Source organism: Monodelphis domestica, chromosome 3, assembly GCF_027887165.1.
Source record: "Monodelphis domestica isolate mMonDom1 chromosome 3, mMonDom1.pri, whole genome shotgun sequence".
Taxonomy (NCBI): domain Eukaryota; kingdom Metazoa; phylum Chordata; class Mammalia; order Didelphimorphia; family Didelphidae; genus Monodelphis; species Monodelphis domestica.
Window position 1 is genome coordinate 490724272 of NC_077229.1, and position 12566 is coordinate 490736837.

At 37.2% G+C, this 12566-nt stretch overlaps 1 protein-coding gene across 10 annotated transcripts in view; it reads left to right on the forward strand.

Moving 5' to 3' along the window:
- The window catches only part of LOC100010026 (ras GTPase-activating-like protein IQGAP2), a 270208-nt gene that overhangs the window by 29669 nt on the left and 227973 nt on the right, over positions 1-12566 (forward strand). For all 10 annotated transcript variants that reach the window (XR_008917926.1, XR_008917925.1, XR_008917924.1 and 7 more), the window contains exons 12-13: positions 5539-5702; positions 8753-8913. Coding sequence is in view for 5 of the 10 variants with exons in the window: in XM_056824762.1 (XP_056680740.1) it covers positions 5539-5702; positions 8753-8913 (325 nt within the window). In the remaining 5 variants the exon portion in view is untranslated. The remainder of the gene's footprint in view (positions 1-5538; positions 5703-8752; positions 8914-12566) is intronic.

Below are 12566 nucleotides of genomic sequence, written 5' to 3' on the forward strand. Positions count from 1 at the left end.
AGTGCTATGGCTGGGTCAAAAGGGCAGAAAGTCTTTTAAAGCCTTTTGAGCATAGTCCCAAATTGTTCTCCAGAATGGTTGGACCTTCATTCTTTTAACTTGTACCATATTGTTTTGATGAGCACTGCTTTATAGTACAGTTTAAGATCTGGTACTGCTAGGCCCCCATCCTCATTTTTTTCATCATTTCCCTTGATATTCTTGATCTCTTGTTCTTCCAGATGAATTTTGTTATAATTTTTCTAATTCTATAAAAAAGTTTTTTGGTAATTTGATAGGTATGGCACTGAATAAGTAGATTAATTTGGGTAAGATGATCATTTTTTTTATGTTAGCTCACCCTACCCAAGAGTAATTACTGTTTTTCCAGGTATTTAGATCTAGTTTTAATTGTGTGAAGTGTTTTACAGTTGTGTTCAAATAATTCCTGTGTTTGTCTTGGTAGATAGATTCCTAAATATTTTATATCATCTAAAGTGATTTTTAAATGGAGTTTCTCTTTCCAACTCCTGCTGCTGAGTTTTATTGGAAATATATAGAAATGCTGATGATTTATATGGATTTATCTTGTATCCTGCAGCTTTGCTATAGTTGTTAATTATTTCTCTAGTCTTAGTTGATTTTCTAGGATTCTTCAAGTATACCTTCATATCATCTACAAAGACTGATAGTTTAGTTTACTCATTGCCTGCTTTAATCCCTTCAGTTTCTTTTTTCTTCTCTAATTGCTCCTGCTAATGCTTCTAGTACAATATTAAATATTAGAAGAGATAATGGATATCCTTGCTTCACTCCTGCAGATGATATTTGCTTATGGTTTGAAATATGTACTGTTTTTTATTTTAAGGAATGGTCTTTCTATTCCTATACTTTCTAGTCTTTTCAATAGAATGGATGTTGTATTTTGCCAAAGGCTTTTTCTGCATCTATTGAGATAACCATGTGATTTCTGTTAGTTTGGTTATTGATATGGTCAATTATGTGGATGGTTTTCCCAATATTACACCATCCTTTCATTCCTGGTGTATATCCCACCTGGTCATAGTGGATAATCCTTGTGATAACTATTACTGGCCAGCTGTAACAAGACACAAATCAATTCTTCTGACTAAGAAGGGAAGTGGAGGACTGAAAGGGATAGATGAAAAAGATTAAAATGAAAGACACATAGAGAAAATAAGACACAAAGACTGAGTTTTTGGATTCAATGAAAACCCTAGCTCATTCAAGAAAAGAGTGGCCTGGAGGGTGTATTTTAATGTAAATGAATCCAAGAGAGCTCAGTCCATTTGAAAAACAAAAGAGTAATGGAAATGGTAGGTAGGCTTAAAAGGTTCTTTGCAAAAGGTAACAAGTTAGGTAACAAAAAAGAGCTTTTTGAAGATGGAGCTGCTTTTGAGGAACTTTTTTTCTCCAGGATCTGTCTTTGATCTTTTTCTGGTATCTTTCCTAACTCTTAGGATTTCTATCCTGCTTATTCAGATGAGAGTTATGTTTTTTCTGATCTCTAGGAACTTTGCTGTTTGCCCATCCCAGTTTTCACTGCAAGAAGTGAAATGCTATGTGACATCTATATTCATTAACGAGATTGGTCTATAGTTTTCTTTCTCTGTTTTTGCTCTGCCTGACTTTGGAATCAGTACCATAGTTCTGTCATAAAAGAAATTTGGTAAGACTCTTCCTTTGCTTATTTTGTCAAATAATTTCTATAGTATTGGTTTTAGTTGTTCTTTAAATGTTTGATAGAATTCACTTATGAATCCATCTTGTCCTGGGGATTTTTTCTTAAAAAGTTCTGTGATGGCTTGTTCAATTTTTTTTCTTATTTAAGTATTCTATTTCCTTTTTTATTAATCAGCCAGTTTATATTTTTGCAAATATTTACCCATTTCACCTAGATTGACATATTTATTGCTATACCATTGGGCAAAATAGTTTTTAATAATTACCTTAATTTCCTCTTCACTAGAGATAACTTTTCATCTTTAATACTGTTAATTTGCTTCTCTTCTTTTTTATTAGATTAACAACTACTTTATGTATTTTACTTGTTTTTTTTCAAAATATCAGCTTTTAATCTTATTTATTAGTTCAATAGTTGTTTTCCTTTCCATTTAGTTAATTTCTCCTTTAATCTTTAGGATTTCCAATTGAGTTTTTATCTGGGAATTTTTAATTTGTTCTTTTTCTAATTTTTTAGGTGCAAGCACAATTCATTGATCTCTACCCTTTCTATTTTGTTGGTATAACACTCAGAAATAGAAATTTTCCTCTGAGTACTGCTTTGGCTATATCCCTTAGGTTCTGATATGCTGTCTACTCATTGTCATTCTTGTTAATGAAGTCCGCAATTGCTCCTATGATTTCTTTTTTGACCCACCAATTTTGAAGAATGAGGTTATTTAGTTTCTAATTACTTTTAAATTTGTTTTCCAAATTATATAAATTATAAAGTATTAGCCTTAGATAAACTAGGGAGAGCCTTAATTTCCTTTTTTTAGGCCAATGGGAAAATGTAAATTATTGTTTTACTGCTAAGTATATTTTACATTCTTTATCAGAATTAGCTTAAACAATAGGATCTAGGAAAGTGTGAAATGTAATTATTATAGTTCTTAAAAACAGATATAAAAGCAATATGGCATGATGTATAGACCACTGGATTTGCAATTTTCAGTGCTGCCTCAGATAGTTTTCAGCAATGTAACCCTAAGCATATAATCCCAACATTTGTAGACTTCTTCACCAGCAAAACATATTAAGGACACCTAAGTGTCTCAATGGATAGAAAACCAGTCGTGGAGACAGGAGGTCTTGAATTCAAATGTGACCTGAGACAACCCAGGTCAAGTCTTGGAATTAGTACATAGAATCAGTGAATCTAAGACAGAAGGTAAGGGCTTAAAGAACACACACATTGAAAGCAAAATATTTATTTATTTTTATCCAGGCAATAATTGAAGATAAAACAGGATAGCCTTTTATCATTAAAACATTTCTCTTATTTGCTTTTGTTGCTTAAAAATTTAATCCTGGCTATTTTTCATTAACTTTTTAGGTGTCCTTAGAGTTATTTGCTCCTAAACTTTTTTCTTGAACCCTTACCTTCAGTTGAGCCTCATTAAGGACAGTGAATAATAATTCACTTCAACATTTTACAATGTAGCTATTGTTTAGCTTAGAGAGAGTGTTTTGTTTTTCAAATGCCAATTGAGGAATTTTCAGTTTCCAGCAGCATATGGTAACTGCATTTCTGATAGTCTTCGGTGGCCCTCAAAAATAATCGATTTGCCAAAGGCTTTCAGCTTTGTGTGAACTATGCTTACAGAACATAGTGTCCTGACTGCTGTGTTCTCTTTGTTTTTCTGCTCTTTGTTACCTACAATATATGGCAAAAGAAAGCAGTGTTGTTTATTCTGAGGGAGAAGAGCATGTATCATAAGTGTTTTCTTTTTTTTTTTTAACCCTCACCTTGTGTATTGGCTCCAAGGCAGAAGAGCAGTAAGGGCTAGGCAATGGGGGTTAAGTGACTTTCCCAGGGTCACACAGCTAGGAAGTGTCTGTGGCCCGATTTGAACCTAGGACCTCCCATATCTAGGCCTGGCTCTCAATCAACTGAGCTACCCAGCTGCCCCCTATCATTAGTGTTTTCATGCAGATCATGAATGTTGAATAATGATTGACCTGATCATGTATGGATCCATCATTTTTTTATGTTGTACAAAGTTTGCAAAGACATAGTTCACTTTCACAGGATTAGAAATTATTGAGGACCTTATTCCTTGATTAGCCTCTTATATATCAAGTTGTGGAAATAGCTAAAGAATAGAAGGATCAAAACCTGGCTTTCTTCCAAAAACATTTTACTTGACATGTTCCTTCAGTAGTAATGCAATGTTCATTTTTCCTGAATCTTTGTTTGAAGGAAAGAGTACCGTTTGGCCATGGGATAGATACAGTCTTGGCATAAGCATTTCCTGACCCTGAGTGGTGTCAGATAGCAGAATGGCTTACAGAGGAAGTGTATAGGCTCTTTTTGGATGTCTTTAGAAAGGGAATAATTTTCCACCTGTCAAGGATGTAATTGTGGCTGGAATCTGGGCTTGTTAGCAAGAGGACAAATGATGAGAAAGTCAAAAGTTTCTTTGTTGAATATTATTAATGCTGTCTGGATATCTGCCTTATAGTTCTATTTTGGTCTTTTACCTCTGTTCAGCAGTGGCACAAGTCAGCAATCATTCTTCCCATTGGTTGACAGCTAATTCTAATTCCCTGAATGGCAGTGCTAATACATGATTCCAAAATGTCCTTATAGAAAACCTTGAAATTTATTTTGTTGTAACCAGTTGGATTTTATGCCTGGTCTCTAAGTCATAGAAGCTGTGACTGTCTCTGAAGATTCTTTCCCTTTGAAAAACTCTGAATGAGCTTGTGCCTTCACAGGACTTGTTACAATAAATCTAAAGAAGTTGATATAAGAAAATCACACATGTCTTAGTTATAGTGACCTTGTTTTGAAATATCTGCAAACAATATAAAATTGTGAAAATATACACTTTTATTTTCCTTTAGAATGACACTTTGTAGAACCCAAAGACATGAGAGGCAAGTGTTCTATGAAATGTCTATTGCTAGTCAGGCCACATGCTGACATTAACATTTATTATGTGCCAGGTCCCTTGCTCAGCATTTGAAACATGGGGAAAAAACAGCAATAATATATTTAGAGCTATGTTGAAAATTGCCAGAGCATAAATTGATAAATTCAATCCCACTAATATTTGAGATACTTAGATAGTTTGTTCACTACTCTCAAATGGTTTAATTAATTAATTAAATCAATAGCTAAATGGGGTTTGTGGAGAACAGTAGAGAACAATATCAAATGATACAAAATTAGGAAGCAAACTAGAAAGTAGATATAGTACTCCTGTCCATTTTCAGAAGCCTGAGATTCTTAAAGCCTGGAAGGAGTTTTGGTTTCATATACAATATGAAACACAAGACTTGACATTGAAAGGTAAAAGTCTTGGGACCTATAGTCTAGGCACCTCTGCTTTGAAATTCTTTTTCACACTATAAAAATAGACTGGTAGGCTATAAAATGGGCATATAAATTTTTTGAGAGAAGAGAAAAAACACAACAAAGTGTTGTTTTGAAATTAAAATTTAGATAAATAAAAAATATAGATAACTCACAATTTTTTGATCATTTGCACACATTGAAAAACAAAGGTTGCTGCAAATGAGGTATTTACCATTGAAATTAGCTTCAAGATGGAGCCCTTTTTAAGTACCTATTCCAGTATACCTTTGGTAAGGGTGTAGGGCAGCTGATCTATGATTCCATTTGAAAATTAATGAGACTTTCCATGTCTAGCACCACATGTATGGTCTAGACAAAAAGAATACTCAGGTTCTCTCCTGAAGAGTAGGTAGTGATCTTTAACCCCAGTCACTGAGAGATTCAATGGGAAACACCAGCAAGTACATAAAGTGTGATTCTGACTGCCATCTGACTGCCTCCTTGTCCTCCAGGGCTCGCTGCTGTCAATGAGATCAATGCTGTCATTCGGGAAGGTCATCCCAGTAACACCGTGATGGCACTCATGAAACCTGAGGCCAAGCTCCCTACCGTTCATCCCTTTGCTGCTGTTCTGTATCAGGATGAACTATTCAACCTTCAGAAACAGAGCTCTTTGGTAAGTGCAGGAGGTCTGTGGCTGCATGAGTGACTCAGAGGCTGGAGCATTGCTTGGGAAGGGCAGAATCCACTTGAAAATGAGGTGTGGCTCTGAGATCATGGCAGAAGGGGAAGAAAGCTGCTGGGACTTTGCGGCCATCCATAGGATCTAGTTGCCCTTCACTTAAAGTAGTGATTCCCCAGAAAGCATAGGCACTGCGTCGTCCGGACTGCCATGACGGGTGGTCCCGTGGAGGGAGCATTGGACCGGGGGTCCTGCAGACTTCGGTTCCCGTGTGGCCTCAGACCCTTCCTAGCTCTGTGACCCTGGGAAAGCCACATTTTAATCTCTCTTTTCCCCAGTTTGCAAGACTGTAAAATGAGGATAATAAAAGCATATACTTTTCAGGGTTGTTGTTAACATATCTGTGCTTTAGGCAACCCTTTGAGAAGTTTTTTCCAATCTGTTCTATAATTTCTTAACAGCAGTCCTAGTTTTGCCTTCTAGGATTATGTAGTATTAATCCTGGTTTCCATTTATCTACCTAATAGCCCACCACCCACAACAAAAAGTGGGAGAGGGTAGTTCCCCCTGTTCACCAGACTTGTAGAAACTGAGATCATCAATGCTGCTTTGGGGCTATCTTCTGACTGATAGCTATTGTTAAAGGAAACTTATCTTACTAAGTCAACTGTCTCCTATAATAATGAATAGTAGTAGAAAAGTAGATTGCTCATATTTACCAATAGATTTACCCAATGACAATAACACCTGCTTTTTAGATTTCTGCTCTCCGTGAGATAGTGATTTTCCAAAAATCTCCTGATTGTAGGTTCGTCTCTGGTGGTTAAAGTGGAAAAGTCAGGAAAAATATCCAAAATACATCATTCCTGCCTCATGTAAGGCACTATATTGGTGATTGTGGCCATAAAAATAAAAAAAAATACTACTGCCACTTTCCTCAAAAACCTTACTTCCAATGATAGATATGATTTAAAGACAGATAACCAAAGCACTAGGGACTATAGTTATAAATATAAAAAATGCTCTGTCTCCCCCTTTTTTTCTCTTCCCCAAGTATTTTTTTCTATTTTTGGTATTCCACTGGTTCCTTCTCATTTGGTCAAATGCACATTTATGCTACTGAACCCATTCTGTGGCCTCCCGTGTTTATGGTCTGTACAAGTATGCCCCAAAACAAATAAAAAGTGGCAGTCAGTATATATTCAAGAAACATTCACTGCCCACTATGTCAGGTGAGTTTTGTATTATCATAGCTCACCAGTCAGTTGCATAGTTGTGTTATGTTGTCTGTGATAAAGGCCAACTTGGCTGCTAGGTGACAGAGTGGATAAAGGTATCAGACCTAGAATCAGAAGAACCTGAGTTCAGGTCATATCTCAGATACTTACTAGTTAGTATTTACTACTTACTGGGAAAGTAATTTAACCCTATTTGCCTCAGTTTCCTCATCTATAGAATGAACTGGATAAGAAAATGACAGAGCACTCCATTATCTTTGCCAAGATAACCCCAGATAGGGTCATGAAATGTTGGAGACTAATGATATAACTGAACAACAATAACAGTACTTTGGTACCTGACTGAGGGTGAGAACTTTGACGTGGAAGCCTGTAGTGTTTTTGGCAGCCCGCTCCAGGGATAAACTGAGAGAGATGGCAATTTCAATTCATACTACAATTATATGATTAAACTTGTCCTGGGGTGCCCTATTCTTTCAGGCCATACTGACTTTTCAAGACCTAAACTTTTTGGAGATTCTGAATAATTATGTATAATGGAGTTTATCCTATCATTTACCATCAGTTCATGGGTCACCAGTTCTGTTTTAAAAGATACTGACTCTGCCCACATAATCCAGACTCTTCCAGTCAAGATCTTTCATGAAACAAAAATTACTTCTCATACAATTTGTAGAGGATTTATCTGACATGATCATGGTCTAGGTAGATATTTTCCCCTGTCTTCTTTTGGAACCCTTTCCTTCTGTCTTAGAGAATCAGTCAATCCAAGGCCCAATAGTGGTAATGGCTAAGCAATGGAAATGTAGTGATTCGCCCAAGGTCACACTGCTATGAAGTATCTGAGGCCACATTTGAACCCATGTTCTCCAAATTCCAATTTTCACACTTTATCCACATAGGCACCTAGCTGCCCTCTCCTATCTTTTTTATAATAATGATTAATGTAATTATTCAGGATTCAGTTTCTCTAGGGTTACTAGAGAAGACAAATTGCTCATTCAGTCTATGTGTAACTAGCTAGCCAACAAAAAACAAAGGAATCATGAAGCCTAGAGTTACTGTGACAGACTCCCATAGAAAATTCCACTGTTTACTGGTGCACAGTATAGTTTCTGACTGATTGCCTTATAGAAAATGAAATCTTACAGAGCAAGTAAGGAGAAAAGAGGTATGCAATGATGGTTTCTGAAGAACCACTCATTCTAATCAATTAAATGGCTAAATAGACAGCCTAAATTGCCTAGCCTTTACCACTTTTCTTCCTTGGAATCTATTCTTAGCATTAATTCTGACAGAAGTTAAGGGATTTAAAAAAATAGACTGAGATGAAACAACCAGGCAAGTAGGAGGAAAACCAGGAAAGAGCAATCCCATGAAACATAATGGCTGTTTGACCTTACTTAAATTACTTCACCCCCATTGCCTAGCCATTACCACTCTTTTGCCTTGGAACCAATAAATATTGTTGATGCTTAAACAGCAGATAATGTTTTTTTTAAGTTTCTAAAACTTAAAGCACTATATCTGAAATTATACCAATGCTCCATGTCACATGATCCCATGTGGCCCTCATAATGAGCTTGTAAAAATATCAGAAGTTGATATTATTACAGACTATACTGTTACTCCTTGTTATCCATCCATTCTTATTCTTGATATCCACTCTTAGTCCTATTTATTTTGTTTTCTTGAGATTTGACCATGGCACCCTGTGGGTTTAATAAATGTTTAATAAAGTTTTTTAAATTAATACTTTGTTTAATGTTATGAATATTCTCCTCATTGACATATGTTTTCCCACAGAACTACCTGGCCCACGAAGAGCTGTCCATCATGTTACAAATGTTGTCAGCTGTTGCTTTGCTCAACCAGGCATTGGAAAACGAGGATCATTTGATAATACAGAATCATCTCAGAAATCCTTTAATAGGCTTCAATAACCTGCAGGAAGAACACATGGAACGGTAAGGGATCCCTCATTGCTTTCAGCTCTTTGTAAATGGTTCAGGTGAGATTCTGGAATCATTAATCCAGGGACCTCCAATCTCAAAGATGCAGTCCTTCCTGTCAAGAGCTTTTGAAATGTTTTTCTTTTTCCTGATCTTACGTATGTTAAGAGGTCTTTAAATGCTAAGAATGTTCATGTAGGTTGTCTTCACCTTATTTGCTTTTTCAGAAAGGTGAACTTGTTTCCATTCAACTGTGTATGATTTAAGGGAAGCTGCCACCTTAACATACACATTTCACATCCTTTCATATCAAGTGCCTACCTTGGGCTTTCTTTCCATTAAGAGAGGTTTAGCAACACACTCATGAAGTCAGCAGGACCTGCATTTGAGTCCTGTCTTGGCTGCGTGAGCCAGACCATGTTGAGCTCTCAGTGTTTAAGGCACCTCTCTGCACTGGTAGATCTGATCACTGTCAGGCATCCTGCATTATCTCCATCCATCTGTCCCATCACCTGCTCTAATAGGGGGCAAAGCAGACATTGAGAAGAGGGGGCTTCCTTTTGCTATTTCCTTGGGACAGCCCTGAACAGGGTCCTAGCTGGCACGTGCCCATGTTCAGCTGCTGTTCCTTTCATTTGATGCTGCCAGAACTCACTCCTGGACAGCAAAGACACTGGAGCCATTAGTGCAGGATGGATGGATGTTCTAAACCAAAGTGAAAAGTTTGAGAAAGAAACATGCCTGAATGAGGAAGAGGGCAAGGCCAGGATACTTTTCAGTCAGGCTGTACAGGCTTCTCATCATCTATGTTGGTGAGCACCAGAGGGGAGATATTGCTGGTCCTCTTCCAGTTTTAAAATTGGGTGAAATTCTCCATCTCACCCCACACTGCCCACCCCCAAGGTGATTATTGGATCTCGAGAGGAAAGATATGTTAGCGGTCACCTAACCCAGTCACCTCTTTAATAGAGAAGGAAACTGGGGCTTAGATAGGTTTATTGGCTTTGCCTGTGGTCCCATGGATAGTCAATAGCAATTTAAAGGATTTTTTTAAAACCTTTCCCTTACATCTTAGGATGAGACAAAAGAGCAGTAAGGGCTAGAGAATGCAGGCAAAGTGATTTGTCCAGGGTTAGGCAGCTAGGAAGTGTCTGGGGTCCTCCTTGAATCGAAGACCTCCCCTCTCTCAGCCTGACTCTCAATACCCCAAGCCACCTAGAGTCAGGATTTTAATCCCGCTCTTCTGACTCCAAATTCTGCAGTCATAATATGGACTGTGCCAAGAACCAAGGCTGTGTTACTTGGATGGATGTAAGCATTATAGTTATGAGACCATTTTTGTCCTCATGTTCTAGGAGAGGGATTTCTCATATATACTTGTACTTATAGTACAAAATATTGTATGGTAATTTGATGAAATAGAAGTTGTGTTACCTCCTAATACAAGAATCTCTGTCGGGGGCCCAAAGCACCCTACAGTGGCTATGTGAGGTCTGAGAGTCAGGGAGAATCTGACTCTGAAATTGCCATGAACTGATTGGATAAACTTGAATGAAGTGCCAGGAGGATTTCTTCACAAAAACATTCTAGCAAGATAGCCTCCTGCACCTGCTAGTGTAATCTTAAAAAGCTATAGAATTGAGTTCAAATCATTTACTAGCCACCTGACCTGGAGTCACTTTCATGCCCCTACATCCATTTGTTCATCTGTAAAATGGGATCTGGGGCTAGCCTGAGAGGTGGATGAGGTGATTTCTAAGTTGCCTGAGCCATGAGTTTCTACTGATTCCAGTAGAAATACCTGCTGTCACCTTGCTCAACCAGGTATTAGAAACCAATGATCATGTTTCCATCTCCTAACTTTAAGGGCTATGAAGGCAGAAATTATCTCACAGCTTTTTAATAGTATCGTTCTGATGAAGATAGAAGACATTGAAAGAATCTCTCCTTTCCTTTGGCTTCCTTTAGAAATTTCTGTTTTATGAGTTGAGAAACCTTTTGGTAGTTAGTTTACAGGCACTAAAAATGGTTACTCAAGTAACTGAAAATAGATCAGTCTAGCTCAATCTGGAAGTAGAAACACCACATGATTCAAAAACCCCTCACTAGGTAGGTGTTTATATGTGTGTAATAAGAACTTTGTTCTTCTTTTTTATTTTTTTAATTTTATTTTTATTGCCATGAAAAGCACTCTTCCATCTTGGTCATTGTTGTAAGAGCAAACTCATACAGAACCAGAACTCCAACATGAAATTTAAATCCACCAATGTGCAAGACAAGTCCAACAGGAACTCTGTTAAGTTCTGAGCCTGGGAAAGCCAGTTAACCCTGTTAACCCTCAAATGTCAAGTGAGCTATGGAAGGAAATGAAAAACCACGCCAGTATCTTTGCCACAAAAACCCCAAATGGGGTCACAGAGTCAAAAATACCTGAGAAATGACAAAACACCAATTACAAAGGGAATGTGACAATTCATTTGCTAAGATCACTCCCTGAGAATCTCCAAAAGAACTAGTCTTATATACCTTGAGATGTCCTAAACATGTAGTGTATTATTCTGGAAAGAATATTGAATTTAGAATCAATTTGTGTCCAAAATCTGCCCCTAACATTCTGTGTAACTTTTAGCAAGTCACCCCACAGAAGATATCCTTTCTTAACAAACCTTTATTATATTAGAACCTTTCAGCAAAACTCGATGTCAAAAAGTGCCTGTTAAGACTTCAGGAGGTATTATTCAAGTCAGGATAAAAAGTGACCTTACTCAAGTGATTTGCTAGTTAAAAAGCAGGGAATGTAGGCACACAAAGGGCTACATGGGGGTCCAGGTTAGTATGTGGCAGGAAAAGGCTTTAGACCAGTTTAACATTTGTGCTTTTCAGTAGGATGTAGGAACAGAGCCAAGCAATATCAGAGAGAGAATGGAGCATCTTTTACTATGTGACCTTTGAAGAAAATATGATGTGCTAAAAAGTGTCTAGAGCTCCATGACCTTTGAACTTCGCTCAATCTTAAATTTCTTAATAAACAAAATGAGAAAGATAATAATCATACCTGTCTTAATTACTACCATAGGAAGTTATTGTAAGAATTAAATAAGATCAGAGGCAACTGGGTGGCTCAGTGAATTGAGAGCCAGGCCTAGAGATGGGAGGTCCTATGTTCAAATCTAGCCCCAGACATTTCCTAGCTGTGTGACCCTCAGCAAGTCACTTAATCCCAATTGCCTAGTCCTTACTACTCTTCTGCCTTGGAAGCAATATAAAGTATTGATTTGAAGATAGAGGTAAGGGTTTTGTTTTGTTTTTTTAAAGAATTAAATAAGGTCAGACATATAGTCAAAGTATCTATGAATATGTTAGATAAATGTGGTAGTGGTAATTAGATTTAAATTTTTCTTAAATAATTGAACTTGATCCTTGTGAGAAATATGAAAATTCTTTGTAAATTGCAAAGATAGATATATGAGACAAAAAGGGAGGAGAAAGAGATTGGGAGAATCCAGCCCATTATTAGCTTTCACTTAGACAATAGCAATGAATTCTTTTTTCTTTTTCATTTTGTTAATCACTCTCCTTCTGTCCCTTCTAAGGCAGAACAACAACAAGGGCTGGGCAAGTGGGGCGCTACGATTTACAGAGACTCACCCAGCTAGGGAGGGTCTGAG